This window comes from Tiliqua scincoides, chromosome 6 (genome assembly GCF_035046505.1).
Source record: "Tiliqua scincoides isolate rTilSci1 chromosome 6, rTilSci1.hap2, whole genome shotgun sequence".
NCBI lineage: Eukaryota > Metazoa > Chordata > Lepidosauria > Squamata > Scincidae > Tiliqua > Tiliqua scincoides.
The window spans coordinates 77,219,607-77,238,941 of NC_089826.1; the positions used below are offsets into that span (position 1 = coordinate 77,219,607).

Here is a 19,335-nt window from a genome sequence, read left to right on the forward strand (position 1 = left end):
GGCCAGATGCCGTCACCACATCCTGTGGCAAGGAGTTCCACAGACCAACCACCCGCTGAGTAAAGAAATATTTTCTCTTGTCTGTTCTAACTCTCCCAACACTCAATTTTAGTGGATGTCCCCTGGTTCTGGTGTTATGTGAGAGTGTAAAGAGCATCTCCCTATCCACTCTGTCCATCCCCTGCATAATTTTGTATGTCTCAATCATGTCCCCCCTCAGGCGTCTCTTTTCTATGCTGAAGAGGCCTTTCCTCATAAGGAAGGTGCCCCAGCCCTGTAATCATCTTAGTCGCTCTCTTTTGCACCTTTTCCATTTCCACTATGGAAAATTCCAACAGATTGTCATGCTAAAAAGTGGGTCCCAGTGTTAAAAGGTTTGAGAGCAATTGTGCTACAAGTTTGGTCAGGTATTTTAAAAAATCGAGAACAAAAGCAGACTGAAAGAGTCAAAGGTGAGCCTGATTTTGTGGACCCTTGGGGGGGAGAAGGGGGTTAGGCACTTTGCACATACTCAGACGCACCCTGCCCTGAAGTACCAGGTGTAATTTTTTTAAAATTTTGTGGACCCTTTGGGGAAAGGCGGGGGTTAGGTGCTTTGTACATGCTCAGAGGCACCCAACCCTGAAGTACCAAGTTCTTTTTTAATTTTGTGGACCCTTTGGGGGGGAGGGAAGTTAGGCGCTTTGTACATGCTCAGAGGCACCCTGCCCTGGTGTTTCTTTCTTACTTTGTGGACCCTTTGGGGGGAGGGGATCGCGCAGCGCTCCCTCCCAAGCCCGCCGGGCCCGCAGGAGGAGGCGGCCGAGCAGGAGCGGCAGGTGGCGGGCGAGGCCGGAGCTGGAGCTGGCGCCCCGCCTCCGCTGCGAGGCCGGCGGCAGGCAGGCAGGCAGCTCCCTCGGAAGCCCACGTCGCGCAAGAGCCGCCGGGGAGGCGGAGCAGCCGGAGCGCAGCATCGGGAGCGGGGCCGCCGCCATGAACTCCGCCCGCACCGAGAGCGACTGGCAGGGGCTGGTGAGCGAGGTGAGGCCGGAGCGCAGCACCCAGGCTCTGCCCGGCAGGGGCGGCGCTCGCCCCGCGGGTCTCCCGGAGCCGCAGCTGCCGGCACTTGGCCTGGCTCTGCCTCTGCGCCCGGGCGGCGATGGATGGCGCCGGGGATGCGGGAGCGCTCCCGTCCCTTCCCCGACCCTGCCCTCACCTGGCTGGCCGGGCGCCTGGGCAGAGCCAGCCCAAGCCTCGCCGTGCCTGCTCGGAAGTCAGTCCCTCTCTGGCCCTTGGGGCTTCCTCCCAGGAAAGCGAGTCGAGGGGGGCCACCTTAGCCCTGAAGTGCTGCAGGACTGGGCTGTGCGCCTCGCCACACTCACCTGGGAGTGAGCCCCACTGACTGCAGTGGGACTTACTTCCGAGTAGACGTGCATAGGTTTGGGCTGTGAGGCTGCGATCCTAGCCACACTGATCTGGGTGTAAGCCCCACGGACAGTAAAGGGACGTACTTCCCAGTAGACATACCTAGGATGGGGCTGTAAGGCTGCAGTGCTAGCTACACTTACCTAGGAGTAAGCCCCATTGACTGTAATGGGACTTACTGAGTAGACACGCATAGGATTACTCTGTAAGGCTGCAATCCTAGCCACATTTACCTGGGAGTAAACCCTGTTGACTATAATGGGGCTTACTTCTAAGTAGACATACACAGGATTAGGCCGTAAGGCTGCAAACCTGGGTGTAAGCCCCACTGACAGTAATGGGACGTACTTCCAAGTAAACATGCATAGGATGGGGCTGTAATACTGCAAGCCTAGCCACACTTACTTAGGAGTTACCCTATTTACAGTAGTGGGACTTACTTACTGAATAGACTTGCATAGGATTGGGCTGTAAAAGTCCTGGAGCAACCTTATTAACTACTAGAATGAAACTTCTGAATAGACATGATTGGGCTCTAAACTGCATTGGTTTCCTTGTGACATAGAACAGGTTATTCCTCTGGAAGAAATTAATTCTGTCTGTGCACATATATACTTTGGAGTAAGCCCCACTGAAGTCAGTGGGCCTGCTACTCCTGACTAAAATGTGGCTAGGCAGGAGCTGAACACCTCTTGATCAAATGTGATGTTGTGTGTGTCATTCCTCTTTTATGAGCTGTATATTTCCAATTTATATGGGTCTGGCCTTTTGACTCCAACATCAACTTCTGGGAATTATGATTTTTTATTTAGTAAAGTTGTTGTAAGTAGTCAGAAATTCCTCCAGTTTTCTTACTAGTGTTGTTATGACTTGGACTCCTATGAGCCAAAGTGGGGGGGGGAGGGGACTTGCATATGTTCTGTTAAATATCTTCCTTGCCCAGGATCCTGCACAGTTAAAGACTCTGAGCAGACATTCAGGCTACAATCCTACCCACACTTTCCTGGGAGTAAGCCCCATTGACTATAATGGGACTTACTTCTGAGTAGACATGCATAGGATTGGGCTCTCAGTTGATCCTGTTCCACGCATGTTCACTCGCAATAGTTTTGTTATGTGACAGAGTTAGGGCCGTGGTTCCCAAACTGTGAGCCATGGCTCCCTGGGAAGCTGTGGAAACCAGCCAAGGGCACCACAGAATCCTCATGAAAAACCCACCAGCCTGTACAATGTATACGCAGTGGTTCCCAAACTTTTTAGTATCAGGACCCACCTTAACAAAAATTCACTTTACCTGCCACTCAAGCCTCTGTGGCTATAATGGTGATGGGCAGCCATGCATCCCCTCTACCAAGTAGCATGTTGTTTTACCCTTGATGCACATAGCCTAATCTGTCCTGTCAGTTTCGCAGGATACCAGAAATTAGTTCATGACCCATTGGTGGGCCACAGACCCACAGTTTGGGAACCATTGAACTGTAGCCCTAATGGGGAGCTGCAGCCAATGGTCCAGTAGGCTAAGGGAGCTTGGAAAAGTTTGAGAACCACTGGGTTAAGGTTTTAGCCTTCTCTAGGGGGAGGAAGAATCAAATTTCAGGGCAAGGGCCTGCAAAGTAAGAAGGTATCAGGTATGCTCTGCTTGCGACCAGTGTTTTTGCTATCAAGAGCTACCTCTGAACTGTCAGGTTGCTGGCTCCTCTAATGTCCTACTAAGCCCTGCCCTCACCAGGTTCCACCCCTCAATTTCTGGCTCTGATTCTCATAAAACCTGACAACCCCTTGCTTAGACTTCCTCCAAGTCTTTCCTGTTCTTTATACCCACACTGCTTGCTAACTGAGGGATTGAAATCAGCATGTGCCATAGCCTCAGGGCCTGAGACAGACCCTGAGGACTGCCTAGAACTGCCAGCTATTGACTCCTTCTTTAAACAGTCCTCCTGCACCTTAAACACTGACCTTCATTCAGAATATTTTAGCAAATGAAGCTTTTGCCAGCAAGGAGAGAAAGTGATGGGGAAAGCACTCACCCTTAAAGGCTTGCATGGCAAGCTGTTGGACACATGCTGTAGGGGAAGACAGAAGTGCTGAAAACTCAAGATTTTTTTTTTTTTTTGTCCTTCCAGGGCACAACTGGTGTGAACTGTGTCTTGGCAGTGCAATCTATGCATGTCTATTATTAACAGTATTTATATACCACTTTTCAACAAAGAGTTCACGAAGTGGTTTACAGAGAAAATCAAATAACTAATGGCTCCCTGTCCCAAAAGGGCTCACAATCTAAGAGTCCAAAAGAACACCAGCAGACAGCCACTAGAGAAGACACTGCTGGGGGTGAGGAGGGCCGGTTACTCTCCCCCTGCGAAATCAAAGAGGAATACCCACTTGAAAAAATGCCTCTTACCCAGTTAGCAGGGGTAAGTAAGTTCCATTTTGTTTAATGGAACTTACTCCCCTGTAAGTGCAAATAGGATTGCAGCCTCCATGTCAGAACTTGGCTCTGGAGATATACACAAGGTTGGCATAAATAAGGCTTGCTGATAATAATTAGCAATTAATAATAATCCGTGGGGGTGCTCAGTAAAATAATGCAAAACTGCAACCACCAGACTTGGATGGCTGTTTGAAGCAAATTTGTTGACATTGGCTTTTTTATTATTTACTTTTGGTGTTGAATGCTGCTGTTTGTTCCTTATGTGAAGTCTTTCAGACCTTGAGAATTGTTTGTTTTGCTGAATGACTCCTAAGCTCTTTCACCTTGAAACTATGCAAAATTTGAACTGCATGTTTGGCTGGGCAAGTTAAGAGGAAGGGGCAGGAATAAGAGATACATGGGACTTTTTCACCCTTGCCTCACAGCTATTTTGCTGGTCCCAATTTGTAGTAGCAATAATTATTTCATTTATAGCTTGCCTTTCCTCCACCACAGAATGCAAGATGGCATCCCAAAGAGTTGCCTATCCAAGTACTGTCCAAAGTACTGACTAGATTAAATTATTACCGGTATATACTCTGAACCATACTGTGGGTCCAGTATATTATTATTGCTGTATAACTAGCACAGAGATTTTTCAACCCTTTTCATCTCATGGCACACTGATAATGCTCTAAAATTGTCAAGGTACACCATCAGTTTTTCACAATTGACACATCACACTGCACTGTCAGCTAGGGACTCGCATCCCCTAATGGCCATACTAATATATGAACATTCCCCCAAACCTCTGCAGCACACCTATAGAGACCGTTCATAGCACACCAATATGCCGTAGCCCAGTGGTTGAAAATTGCTGAACTAGCACATTCCTTAGAGACAATTCCATGAGCTAAAATATGGTCATTATATTATTGCAAAGTGGAAAATGACCTGACCGTAAGTTTTTTGAGATGGGAGGGAGTCGATAGGAGCTTGTGGCATGGGAAGTAGGAATTGAAAACAGTAGCTTTCTTTGCTAGTAGGCTTTTGTAACTTGAGGGATTGTCATTCATAAACCTTTATGGTTCAATCCTATCCATATTTATGTAGAAATAAGTTCCACTGAGTAGAGTAGGACTTATTCCCAAATAATTGTGCACAGAATCAGTGGCATCAGTAGGGTTTGTGACACCCGATGCTGAAGGCCAGTGTGTCACCCCTTTGACAGACTTCCTCCCATGCAGTGGGCAGGGCAGTGCCGCAGGCAGTGGGCATGTACCATCACCACACCCCTGCTGGTTTTTTGGCTACAAGTTTTTGTAGTGTTTATGTGCACAGGCGCTGAGCTTAGCCTTGGTAACATGGCAACCGGCAGGCAGGCAAATCTGCTGCCCCCCCACTCAGGCACACCAGAGTGGGCCAGTTGCGAAGGTTGAAGCCCAGTAGCCGGTAAACAGAGGATGCTATGAAGAAGCGCATATCTTAGGAATATGTATTGCGGTCAAGCCACAGCCAGCAGGTTTCTAAGCAGTGCAGATTTCAGCAACCTTCAGTAATTTTCCCTACTGCATAGTTTTGCATCATGTGTTTTGAGAATGAATAAAAGTCTGAGGAAGCTAGCCGGGAGAACGGACTTCTCTCTCAATCTCATACCGTCCTACTTCCGGCTCAGCTCCCCCTGCATCAACCCTCTGAATGTCTGCTGTGTCTCTCATTGCTCTGACTTCTTGCTGCTGGAGTTCTAACTTTCAAACCCTCATAGTGCTTCTGCTTTTAGCACTCTCCCTCAGGCACCAAAGTTCTAAACCCTGGGTGCTTACCAAGTAGCATTGCACTGCTACAGTTTTGACAGAATAGAGTTATTTCAGTGTGATTTGTTTCGTTGCATTCTACATGAAATGACACATCGATTGATATAAAACATGATGGTATTATTCAAAAATACAAAGATTAAAAAAAATTTGGTGAGTCGTGGTGTCACCCTCCTGCGTGTATCACTTGGTGCATCCCGCACTCCCCTAGCAACACCACTGCACAGAATTACTTGGCAGTGCTTGGTGGGACATATTTCTCAGGACACAAGTTTGGGCTGCCAGTTTCTTTCCACCACTTGTATTTCTGCATCTGCTGGTCTGACAACCTGGCACTTGATGTCACTGTGATAAAGCAAACTCCTGGAAACTGGCTTTGAAACTTGTTTTGTACTGGTTGATTTAACTTTATGGGCTCTTTGAACAAATGGTTCTTATTTAAAGCTTAGATGTGCAGCTGCCTCTCAAGAAAGTGCCACACAAGATTTCATCTTCACTGAGCTGACTGCCAGATGAGAGCCAGTGGTTCAAATGATTAAAAGACTGTATAGCAAAAACTTGTAGCCCCCTTGACTCAAAATGTGCATGTTTGTTATGTGCTTCTCCTGGGCATTCCTTCACATGGTATACAGCAACAAATCCAGATTTGCCATCAATTACATGCTGAACATTGAGTGGCATCCAATACTCGCTCTGTGCTGAATAGATCTGTAAGAGATACATGTTGGCAAACATCTGTTTGTTATAGGTTATAGGTTATATAGGTTACATTTTTAGGTGTACTCTTTGAAAAAATCTTAGGTGTAGCTTTAGGCAAGATAGTATCTGAAGCAGGGGTGTGTTCAAGGGAGGCAGAACCTCACCTGTCCTACTCCAAGGAAATTAGCTTCAGCCTCTCTTGTGATTGCATGTGCATTCCACCTATTTTCTGAGGGGTTGCATGATCATAGGGGAGTCTGAGCTCTCATCTTCCACAGTTCTAGTATCTTCCTATATAATAACAGGCAGTGAGAGCTCAGTGTCCACCACACCAGGATGCAGGTCTCTTGTCATCTTGTGTGCTCCCTGGGGCATTTGGTGGGCCACTGTGAGATACAGAAAGCTGGACTAGATGGGCCTATGGCCTGATCCAATGGGGCTCTTCTTATGTTCTTATTGCGCAGGTGCTGTCTCTTCTGGGTAGCCCCCAAAATGCCTCATGGTGCCACAGCCTCCCCATCCATTCACTTCACTGCATGTCACTGGTGTGAAGAGGCCTTCTTATGGGGTGGTGCCATGTCCTCTGCACACGAGAATAAAATAATGAACTGTCAGTATGTGATGGGGAAGTGGAAATAATAATTTTTAAAAGGGTTGAAAATATTTGAGCTCCATGCAGCTAGGCTAGATTCTATCAGTTTCAGGCGTCAGGAGGAGCTGAAAAGGACTAGGAAGATGCAAGTTTATGGGAGTTAACAGTAGGTGATAAAAGAAGACAAGTAACCTACATCTTGAAGAAGACCTGGGTCACAGCTGGTCACAGAGCCTGTGGTCCTAGCTTTTAAAGTTTATAATATCACAGGGTTGTATTTCATTTGTTAGAAGGGGGGAGAATAAAACCCCACTGTGTTCTTGACAAATATCCTGGCTTCATCAGATTATGAGGTCACTTCTGTGCAGGAGTTAATGAGATATAAGCAGATTTGTTACTAAAAATAGCTATGATCAAATAGTGACGGTTTGATGTAGAGAGCCATTTTGCCCTCCTGTAATGTCAGTCCCTCGCATTCTATTTTGTTTAAAGCACTTAGCAGGTTGGAAGGCAGTTCAGGAAGAACTGCAATATATCTAACTCTACCTCTCGTGATCATGTAGCAATTGTACTGTAGTCTGCATATAATGGTGAATTGCTGGTTGATAAAAATCTTGAGACAGCTATGGAAAAATTATGATTTTGGAGATACTTAGATGAAAGAACAGCAGGCAAGCCACTGTTATACCATTTTTTTTTTAAAGAATCATAAATATGAGTTTGCTGACACTGTAGCCACCTATGTTAAATTATGGATCTTTTTAGACCCGTAAAAGTGGTTTCTTGTGATATGCATATAGAAGCTTAATGTGCTGGCATTAAAAAGTGAAAATATAGTTGGTTTCTTTGGTTTGTTTTATATCAGGATATCTCAATGCATTACCTGTGTGATTCTGCCTTGCTTGTTCTTAACTTCTGAAATATTAAGAGGGTCTCCACAACATTTTTAATTCGGTGGTGGAGGAATTCAGTAAACATTCAGTCTGTGTAGTTACCAGCTTCCTCACTGGGAGTAGGTACATGAAAGAAGGCATCAGCAGGTTATTCAGAGGGTAAGTGGATAGGTGAGAGTTGTATAAGAAGAATATGGGGTGTTCAGGTTTGGACACATTCATTGAGCTGCTGTGTATTTGTGAGATTGTACGCTCCTTGGGTTCAAGGACTTCTCCATGTTACCTCCTTAAAGTGCCATACACAGTGATGGTATAGACTAGAGTGAATGAGTAGTATAAATACAAAATATTTATGCATTGTTTTAGTTTCTCTTCATTGGTCATATAAAGTTTAAAGATCCATAAAGGTATGCAACCCTTTTGTGTCTGTGGTAAGCAATTATCTGTAAACTGGCATCTGTAATGTTACAAATTAAAGGCAATAATGAAGTAGGAATAGCTCGTGTTATTAATATAAAAAGTTGCTAAAGCAATTGCCTTTGGCTGACTCTTCAGTCCTGTAGATTTCAAGAGGAGAGTGTGACTGTGTGCTTCAGTATCTCCAATGTTTGCTCAGCTTTGGATACTATAGGTAACCATGGTGTTCTGCTGCGTGTGTGAACTGGATGTTCCATGTCATCAATAGGGTTGTCCACCCCATGGCATCTGTCACTCCCCTCCCACATTTCATAGGACCCCACCCCCTATATATACATATATACACCCCCTTATTTCATACATATAGGAGCGGAAGACTGTGAAATAAGTATGGAAACAATTAAAGCCCAAGTGATTGAGAGTTCATGTCAAATCTAACCGAGAATGTATAGTGCTCACTTGTAGGCCTATGAGATAGTAGTGATGGTGCCAAATAAATTGTTCTCTATCACCAATTCCATCAGCCGAAAAAATTTCCAGCTACCTCTTCCAGTTGGAGAGAAGAGTCCAAAGGAACATGTGCTGTCCGGTGAGGCATCTACAGCTGGCAGTGAAGATTGTGGATGTTGGTTTTTGGGATGGCATTGTTACTGGTAAAACTGTTCAGCTCTGATCTGATTGCTTGTGACAGTTGTAAGAGTCTGGACGAGGGGTGTCATAAGCTACTGCTTGTCATAATTGATTATTTCAGCCTTATTTCTTTTGAGGATGTTGACAGAATGCTAGGGGTTGTGAAAGTGACAACATGTTGTGTAGATAAATTCCTCTCCTTGGCGGTCAAGTGGGGTGTTGCTTTGAGACCTGCTGGCTGAAATAATAAAAATATCACTTCATGCGAAGGAGATTTTTTTTATCATGAGAAAGGGCAGAGGACACCCTTCACATGCAGAAGGTCCCAGGGTCAATTCCCCTCATCTCCAGGTATGGCAGAGGAAAAAAATTCTGTCTGAAATTTGGAGAGATACTTGTCAGCTAGTATTGACTAAATAGAGCTGGGTGGACCAATAGCCTTTGGTGTGAGGCAGCTTCCTATGTTCCAGTTGGGTTTTCAGTCTAGCTGTGAGACAGGCAGCCCAATCCTAACCTTCGCTGGAACAGGCAGGCAAGCTGGCCTACCCTATATCCAGTGCAGGGTTGGGGCCCACTGTGGCTCAGCTCGGGGAAGGAGAATTGCCAGGTAACATAGCCCAATGGGGCTACTTGGATCTGCGCCATCTAAAAAGGTCACCTGGGAGTGGGGTTAGGATCTGTCCCAAGTGCTGAATCCTGGCTTCATCCCCTCCCGGGCCTGGCTGACCTGCTGCCCACCCCCCCCTGCCCCAGAACGCCCCTGTTCTGCCCTCCTCCCACCCTCCCCAGAGCCCCGTGCCAGCCTGTCTCAGCCTATGTGTACTTACCCTGCTGCTGGTGCAATAGTGCTGGGGTTTGGCCTCCCAGCTCCTGAAGTGGCGTGAAAGTGCACTTTTTCAACCGTTCCAGGGTAGTTTGCCCCAGCCCAAGGGCAACTATGGATTGTGTCCTGGGGCTGCGATCCTATCCATGCTTACCTGGGAGTAAGCCCCATTGACTATAATGGGACTTCTGAGTAGATATGCATAAGGTTAGGCTGTGAGATGGTCCTAGTGGCCCTAGTTCATGACTGGCACCTGGAAATGGACAGGATGAATTTGGACCTCTCATCTTCGGATAGCATATTCTGTTAACGTGGTTCGAACTGCTAGCTTTAATAGTTCAATAGCCTGAACGGGAAAGTCGGGTCTACTGTCCATCTTGTTGGAATGATTTTGTTAATTTATCTTTTGTCTGGATGCACTCAGTTTGTCAGCAAATGGTGTCATTTGCTTGGCCCCCCATTGGTTCACATGTAGTCCAAGAGGTTCATTTTTATCAAAAGCTATTTAGATATCTACACAGTTCCTGGGAAAGATAATCCAGGGCTTTGAAGCTGTCATTAGTACACTGGTGACACCCCGCTCTGTATTTTATTAATTAAACTGCCAGGTATAGCTGCCTCTGTTCTAAAATCATTGGCTGTAGTCTATGCTTAAGCAGCTTAAAACTGAATCCAGACAAGGTGGAGGTAGTACTGATAGGAAATCCTAGTGTTCTGGAAGGACTGGCTCTTATTGCGATAGATGGGATCATAGTTCTCCTTTCCAACTAGCAGTCGCATGCCAGCATGGGCTCCAACAGTCTCTGATGGGCCAGAGGCTCATTGGAGATTGGGGGTTCCCTGAGGGCCGGATTGGGGCACCCCGAGGTCCACAAATGGCCCCCAGGCCGGGGTTTGCCCACCCCTGATTTAGCATGGTGGTTCTTCCCTTTGAAATTCTTCTTGACCTGGGACCCATATTCCTCAACTGCCATGTGGGACAAGGTGCAGGGGCTTCACCGTGACTGCTCTGAGGATATATGCCATAGACATTCGCCTATAAGTCAATCTCACAGAAAAGCTGAGGGCAGGTTTTGAGCCAAAAATCATGGAATGTTCTATGACCCTTGGATAAGTTGGGGGGGGGGCGTTTAAACTTAGCCGCGTTGTCTGACTATAGTTTTGGCTGATTTTACCTGAGGCTAGATCCTGAAAAATAACTTACCAGTAATTGTTACCTAAGAACTGTACGGTCTCTAATTTATTAAAAATATAGTAAAAAATCATAAGATACATTTTTATTCTTTAGCTTTTTTAATTCTGGTCTTCACAACCCCTTTGTAAACACTATCAGTGTAAGTGCACTGTAAACAACATACCAATACATCAGTGGTTCCCAACCTGGGGTGCATGTACCCCCAGGAGCACTTAACAGGACCTTTAGGGATACTTGAAAAAGAATGGAATAATAATAATAATAATAATAATAATAATAATATACAGTATTTATATACCGCCTTTCTTGGTCTTTTATTCAAGACTTTATTCAAGGCGGTTTACACAGGCAGGCTTATTAAATCCACGCAGGGATTTTTACAAATTGAAAGAAGGTTCTCTCTTTCAAGAACCACCACATTCAAGGTGTTACACTCCGATCTGGTTTAACATTCTGGCCTCCATCCTCCCACGCTCCGAGCAGATGGAACAGCTCAGCTGCAGCTTGCCAGCTGCTTCAAGGTCGCATGGTGCCGGTGGCCTCGAACTGGCGACCTTGTGGATGTTAATCTTCAGGCAAATGGAGGCTCTACCCTCTAGACCAGACCTCCTGAATCATGGCAGAAAAAGGCAGGTAGTGCTCCAAAATGCATTGGAGGGCCAGCAAGGCAGGTTGTTAAAGGATGGAGGCAAGACTGAGAAAGATTCCTAGCCAGTGGCTGGTTGGGCAGAGAAGGTAGAGTGAAGCAAATGCCCTTAGACCGAGCTCTATGCTATCCACAGCAGACCTTTCCCATATGCTGGGGGCAAAGACATGCCTCAGTCAGGGTCATGGGAACACTGGGGGTATGGACAGAATAAACATAGAACAAATTGCCTGGGCTGCTGAAATAGACAGGCTTAGAAGAGAAAAGGTAACTGGTGTCTCCAACCAAAGTGTGTATTGCAGCAAGAAAAGAATGTAGTGTGGCCTTCTTGGGTCCTTACAATGTTCAACTGTCTCCCTTGGTGGAAGAAGGAGACCACATGATCTTTTGATTATAGTGTAAGTATGAACAGAAACGAATTCTGGAATCTGAATCTCAGGGTTCATCAACCCTGGGAAACTATTGGGCCTCTTAAGTATACACCTAAAAATGCAATGCGCAAATGAGACAAGCCAGTATTTGGAAACATTTTTTACCGCACAGGTATGCTCCATAAGAGGCAGCCCCATGTTGTACATAATAATGCTACCCTTCCATTGATGTTCAAGCTTTCTCCAATTCACGTAAGCCTTGACATGTCATTTCATCTATACATAAATGTTTGACTGGTTTCTGTCTGGAGGCCAAGAGGAGCCAGCTGCCTCTCTGGAAACAAGGCAGGAAATGTGGAACCTGCTGGGATCACTCAGCATTTCCAGTGGTCTGGTCTGGTCTGGTCTGGTCTAGAGGAGGGAGCAAGGTGAGATGGCAAGGGTCCAGATCGCTGTGCTTCAAGAACCGTGCAGCAGCATTTTGTCATGTTTTTAAAATCAGAGTGAGATTTCTTCGACAAAGGAGAAGAAAGCTAAAGCGATTGCCTGAATAATGGAATCCACCCTCTCCATCATGATTCTCCTTGGCTGCCACCTCTTGTGCCTTGTTGCTCAGGGAGGGAGGTGCATTACCACCTTCATTTCTTGGGGGTGACATTAGCCCCAGTGGTGTAGCTAAGGCTTCTGACACCCAGGGACGTGTGGTGCGGGGACGGCAGGTGAGGCAGAACTGCCCCATTGTAGTTCGTGGTAAAGCACTGTAGCTGCCCTGCCACCTTACACCTGATGAGGCTCTCCTTACATCCAAGGAGGCTCTCCTTACACCTGCTTTCTTGAGTGTAAGGAGAGCTTCCTCAGATGTAAGTGGGTGGGGTAGCTGTGATGCTTTTCCATGGACTGAGATGAGGCAGTTCTGAGACTGAGATGAAGCACAAAAATTTTTAACACCCCCCTGGGTGCCAGACGTGCCTATTGCAGACTTCCAGAAGGCCCTTCAAGGCCTGACTACTCAGAAGTAAGTTCCACTGTGTTCAATAGGAACACATTCCTGAGGAACGTGTGTATAGGATTGCAACCTATAATCCTATACACTTCCAACATCTAAATACTCTTCTAACATCCATATTGCTTCTAGATGTACTCTTAACTATGGGCAAAATCCATTTGTAGGTTTCTTTGAAGCAAATTAAATGCCTTTCCTCTTCTAAAGTAGCATCCCCTGGTTTTAGTTTTGGCTTGTTTTCAAGTGGCATGTAGATCTGTTTTGTCTCCTTTCTCTTTCAGTATCTGGTGTGTAAAAGGAAACTAGAAAGTAAGAAGGAAGCCCTGCTAATCCTTTCCAAGGAGCTGGATTCGTGTCAACAGGAAAGGGACCAGTACAAGCTCATGGCTAATCAACTACGGGAAAAACACCAATCGCTAAAAAAGAAATACAGGGAACTGATTGTATGTAGTTCACTTCAAAATGTTCTCTTAATATTTGCTAATGTAAAGCCCTGTGTATGTTGCAAATGTAGTGGACATTTTAGCCTTTCCTCACAATCCATTCGGTTCTGTGCTCATGATACTATTGTGAATTTTTTTTCCTAATTCTACTTATTATTTAAAGCACAAATTTGAAACAGCTTCTACCTTTGAACAAGCTTACATTCTAAACTCTTAATACATTGATTGCAATATTTTGACTCTTCCCTAAATTACTTCTTGATGCAAACTACTTTGTGAAGTCCTGTCGTTCTGCCAATGACATGCAAATTATCCCTTCTTGTAGGACGGTGATCCAGCTCTTCCTCCGGAGAAAAGGAAACAGGTGGGTTTTTTTCTGTCTGCATACAGTATAAATGGGCTCACAGCACAATACCTACTCAGAAGTTAGTCTCATTAGGTATTTTTCCTAGGAAAAGTGTGTATAGGATTGTACCCTTATTATTACATCACTGGGGGCATAATCCAATCCAATTTTCCAGTGCTGGTGCAGCCATGCCAGCAGGGTGTGCACAGTATACTGTTGTGGTGGGGCAGTCACAAAGGCCTCCTCAAGGTTTGAGAACATTTGTTCCCTTACCTCGAGGTAGCTGCATTGCAGCTACACCAGTGCTAGAAAGTTGGATAGGATTGGTCCCCAAATCTTTTACGAAGATAAAGCTAAAATCATTTTGTTTTGATTGCAATATTTCATATGGTTATGTGCATGTAAACTCAATTAACTTATTCATTTTAAATTTCAAAGTTATATTGAGTTATTCCATCCAAATCAGACTCTGAAGGCAACTCAGTAAAAATCAGCATTAAACAAAATAAGCTTTAAAACATGTGATCAACAATAAATTCAAGGAGTAGAATAGATCATTTTATATGCCTTTATAGGTATTCTGCAATAAAAGAGACCTTTGTGATGTGCCAAAGAGGTATGGCAAGTCTTGACTAGAGACAATCCTGTTAGGGTTGAGTTGCCTGTTTGGCCCAATTTGAAACCCCTCTGTCTTGCTTTTTGAGCACTATGATAAATTTTTGTGCACCTTCATCTTAATTTCTGATTTTTTTTTCACCATCAAATTGTGTAGTTGAGCCATTGCACTGGGCTCCTTCACATGAAGTTTTTTTCTTCCATAAACTCACGTTACTTATGTTTTAAAAAGCAGTCCTTCTAGCAATCAGTTGCCAGGTCCGTGGATATGCTGCCACTGTAAGAGTGTACAGGTATGACCTAATTATCAGCGGATTTCCCACCTGCAGTTGTACCACAATGCGAGTGAGGTTAGTCGTTTAAATTAAAAATAAAACATTGCTGCATAGTTTTTGGGAACATATTGTTTGAGGACCTTGTCAAAGTATTTCTTCAGAAGTCAAATTGTGTTTCTTACGAAATCGGGTGGTCACTGATAAGGTTGTTTTTCCCCTCTCTTTCTTTTGGACTTGATTTCTGCATTTTTGTTGGGAATATCTTTCTTGCTGAGGCTTCAAAAGCAGTTTATTGACGTTGGAAAGACCCTGACAGGTAACTTTTATCACTTGAAAATTGATGCGTGGAAGTTTGCCTCTGCCACAAAAATGTGGTGCTAGCAGATGTCATCAATTTGTGTGGTAGCTGTTGAGCTCGAGCGTCTCTTACTAAGCAAAGCAGGTTTTACTGAGTATTAAGTTGGGTGCCACAATCATACAAAACCATTGAAGTAGAAATTGCGATAAAAATTGCTATCCATCATGCTTCTAAAGTATACTTGATGTTTCATCAGATTTTTCTACCTGTTCTCCTTTTATTTCACTTGTCTAGCCTGAGGTCTGGGCTTAAATGCTGGAAAATAATTTTAAGTTTCTAAGAGATTTAAGAATGATTTGGACACCTGTGTCTAAATATTTTTGTGCTGCTCCCTCTTGCATTTGTCTCTCTTCTTTCCCCCTCTGCTTTACCCATAAATTACTTTAGAGGTTGGGGTGAGGGGGACGACAGCTTCTTGTGTGCACTGGCCAAGATATATGTGCAGGGAACCGAAGGGTACATTAAGTTGGTGTGACTATCCATCATGTTCACAGGAGTCTGAATCAAAATAACTTTTGTGGCAAGATTTCAGAAACTGTGTTAAAGGAATCAAATCTTAAGAGTAGAGAATGGTTTGGGGAAAATGTTACTGTACTTGGGATAGTGGTTCTCCCGTCCTCCTGGTTATGATTCTAGTCAGGTTGGGAATGAGAGAATGAATCAAACTGCCATATGGCCAATGTTCTTGGGTTTATATCAGTTTAGCTGGAGCTTGCCCTGGTCCTCATGACTTCCAGTGATTGTATTTACCAAAAAAACCTGTTTCTGATGCCACTAGAGGCCCTTGATTCAAACTGAGCTGCAGGGCAACCCACACAGTGCTGCTCAGGTTGAGGCTGCCGCTGTGTGTACATGGAAGTTTTCAAGGAGCTGAAACTGAAGGCATTGCACATGGTTCTGCCCATTCTGCTTTGCTTGTTCTTGTTTTCTCTTTTTTGCTTCTTTTTCCTGGTGACATTCATTCACCTGGAGAAGGTATGTGGGGCTTTGGGATTGTAAGAACATAAGAAGAGCCCCGCTGGATCGGGCCAAAGGCCCATCTAGTCCAGCTTCCTATATCTCACAGTGGTCCACCAGATGACTCAGAAAGCACACAAGACAACAAGAGTACCTTGTTCCAGTACCCTCACTTGCATCTGGCATCCTGAGGTAGCCTACTTCTAAAACCAGGAGGTTGCACATACCCTTCACAACTTGTAATCTGTGATGGACTTTTCCTCCATAAATTTGTCCAATCCCCTTTTAAAGGCATCCAGACCAAGTGCCATTACCACATTATTTTTTGTGTTGCTGTGGATGGCTCTGAAATATTTAGATAGCATCCAGAAAAATACACATGCCAAAAAGAAAATCTAAAAGGAAACAAATCGGGTAACTAGAATCTGAAGGCCTGCTTGACAAGGCAAAGACTTGTGCATAGTAACAGAATTGTTTTGATCAAATAGCAAATGCTCATGACTGAAATGAAACAAAAAACCTGACATTTTCTAGCCAGATGTTTTTCCTAGCTATGCCATCTTCCCTGAATGAATCTCCAGCTCTTTTCACTTGCTGTTTGGAGTGTAGGTGCTTTTCTCCAAGTCCCATGGAGTGGATTCTCAGGCTGCTTCATGGCAGTCCCTGGTTGAAGGAGTGGAACAATGCAGGTAGGAATGTGAGCCAATCATCAGGAACATTCCAGTTTTCAGAAGGAAGGACTTGGGGGCACACAGGGAATCACAGTAGTTTGGTGGTTCCCAAACATTTTAGGACCCACTTTTTAAAATGACGCTCTATTGGGACCCCCGTAGGTTTGAAAGAAAAGAAAGAGTGTTTGGTTTGTTTGTTTAGGGACCTGAGCTCTTTGTAGGGCAATTAGCAGCTGTCTGATTTTTGATTAGCCTCAGGGGTTGAGGCAGTTGGTCATTTGATCTTTCCATCACCCCTGTTCTCGTTGGAAGGTCTGCTCACCAGTGGATCACAACCTACATTTTGGCACAAGAATTCATGCAGTGCCTTTAACTCTCGGGAATCAGGATATCTTTATGGACTGACCTCATGCTTGAACTCACTCCATTCAGCAAGAGAGACCCTTTTGATAGAGCCCCTGCTGTCTGAGGTAAGGTATGTAGCAACGAGGATCTTTTCATCTTCAGCACCTAGGTGGTAGGATGTCCTCATCAAAGAAGTGCCCCGTCTACCTTTCCATTTTTTTCCCCCCAATATGTGACCAAGATTTGGCTTTTGTAAAAAGCCTTTGGGTTCACTTATTTATTTTCTGCTGCTGTGACTTTTTTTTATTAACACACACAAACATACAAACATATAACATACATTTAGGAGTTCTAAATACCATATGCCATTACTAATTAATCATACTATATCTCCTAATCTAATTACTCATCTATTTCTACCTCTTATTGATTTATCCATTTATTTATGTAATATGCAATAAATTTTCCCTAATGCCCTATACTGTATTTTCTAAATATTCACTTTCTACCAAGTGTAAACGAACTTCAATTGCTCATTAATATTAAAACAAAATAATCTAATTACCAAAATTATCACCTCAGCTATTTCAACTCCAATCTAATTACACTTTTTTCTTTGGCATAATAACCACATATAAAACAATTCTTCCACACGTTTACATTTCCAGATATATTTTTTTAATACATTCTAATTCATATTTATCAATTTCATACGTATTCTTTTTTTTTTCTTCAAATAAATTTAGACCATTGTTATTAGCTGAATAAATCCTCCAATTTTCTTTAACCCTCAGATTACCCCTCAGGGTTCTTTTTCTTTCTTACTTTCAATTTTTTCTCCTGTAATATTGTTAATAATTTATCTCTATAACAGAATCTGATAAATCTACAGTTTCTTATATAGGGTGTGTTCATTCTTCCAGTTAACTGGGATATATTTTCTCCTTCTAGTTCCAACAAATGTGATTTGTGCACTTCTGCTACTCTGTCCAAATTTCTTAATCTCCATCAGCGCCTCTTCTTCGTCCTGATCATCCTGTTGATTTTCCTCCTTGTCCGCTTTTTCACTCCCTTGTTTATCTTTTGCTTGTTTCTTCACATCTTCCAATTGTTCCTTACAGACATCTATCTGTTAGGAAAGAGTCTGCAGACTGGCTTGAATCTGCGAGGACCAATTCAGCTGTTGTCGCTCCATAACAAGCAATCCGTATTAATCAAGGTTTTCTGGAACAGAGTCCATTTTGCAATTTCTCTCTAGTCCACTAGATGTCCACAACATATTATTCTCCTCACTTCCACCATGTCATTACTACTCTGCCATCCACATTCCTTACATACCTCTTGCAGATAACAGTCCATTGCGGTTAATGGAGAGAAAAACAAAACGAAAGAAAACAGTCTCACCGTCTCTGGTGCAGAAAAAACAAAGCTCTTTCAAATCTAATGAGAATTATATTTATATCCAATTATGTCCAAGAATAATTCTGGATTTTAGTTCACACTCAAGTTATAGTTGTAATTATAATCCACCACCAATTTATGCCAAGACAGAGAAAAAGAGCACTTTCAACCTCCTTAAAAAGTCTCTCGTTAACGCCTCCAGGGCGTTTAGCCAAATCAGTCAATCAGAGCCGGGGACAATAGTAACACTTGTTTATCTTAAATTTCCAGCTTAAACTTTACACTTAACGCTTTTTTCCCCCCTCCATATGGCATCTCAGCACGGAGCCAGCAGCTTGATTGCAGATCACTGCACCTCCCCAAATACTATCACAAACAGATTCCTCTGAGAAGAAAGCTCCCCCCCCCCCCCGTCAGGCTTTCAGTTTCCCAGATACTTGCACCGCTGAAGAACTTGTCTCTCCTAACAAAGATCTTCAGGTCCTCTTCAGACCTGCAGTATTTGGGGAAAAACAAACCGTCTCCCAGGAGCTCCTGGGAACATGTCTGTTCGTCCACTGTTGGCTCCTCCTCCCGCTGCTTTGACTTTTTTTTAAAAGAAAAAAATGTTCTGTCAGCTGGTGCTTGATATATTGCAAGACACCCCATGCATTTTCCCCATGCACCTTTCTGCAAAGGTGATATATGTTATAATAAATAAGTGCCATGATAGATAGGTTCTTCAGCAGTTCTTGCCCTTCTACTTGTGCAAGAGATTGTGCAAGCTGAAGAGCATCTATCCATTTAATTTCACCAGTCACCATCCCAAACTCTCAGGAAGGGTTTTGGAACCTGTGTTTGTGGGGGAAGGAAGGGGTGGCAGTGTGATTGGGATGATTGCACTGCTGCTGGGGGGGAAAGGGGTTTTCCAACATACTGATGGCTCTCCGAAGGGTCTGGGGAATCTGTGACCCCCTCTGCAGCCCTCCTGGCAGCTTCAAAGTGCAGTAAAAGGGAAAAAATTCACTTCCTATTTTGTGACAAAAAC

The 19,335-nt window shown here is 44.1% G+C and overlaps 1 protein-coding gene across 1 annotated transcript in view; it reads left to right on the forward strand.

Moving 5' to 3' along the window:
* The first annotated feature begins 937 nt into the window (after positions 1-937).
* CCDC149 (coiled-coil domain containing 149) overlaps positions 938-19,335 on the forward strand; it is a 64,060-nt gene continuing 45,662 nt past the window's right edge. Inside the window, exons 1-3 of the mRNA XM_066632267.1 lie at positions 938-1,020; positions 13,179-13,340; positions 13,666-13,704. Coding sequence (XP_066488364.1) covers positions 973-1,020; positions 13,179-13,340; positions 13,666-13,704 — 249 coding nt within the window. The 5' untranslated portion in view covers positions 938-972. The remainder of the gene's footprint in view (positions 1,021-13,178; positions 13,341-13,665; positions 13,705-19,335) is intronic.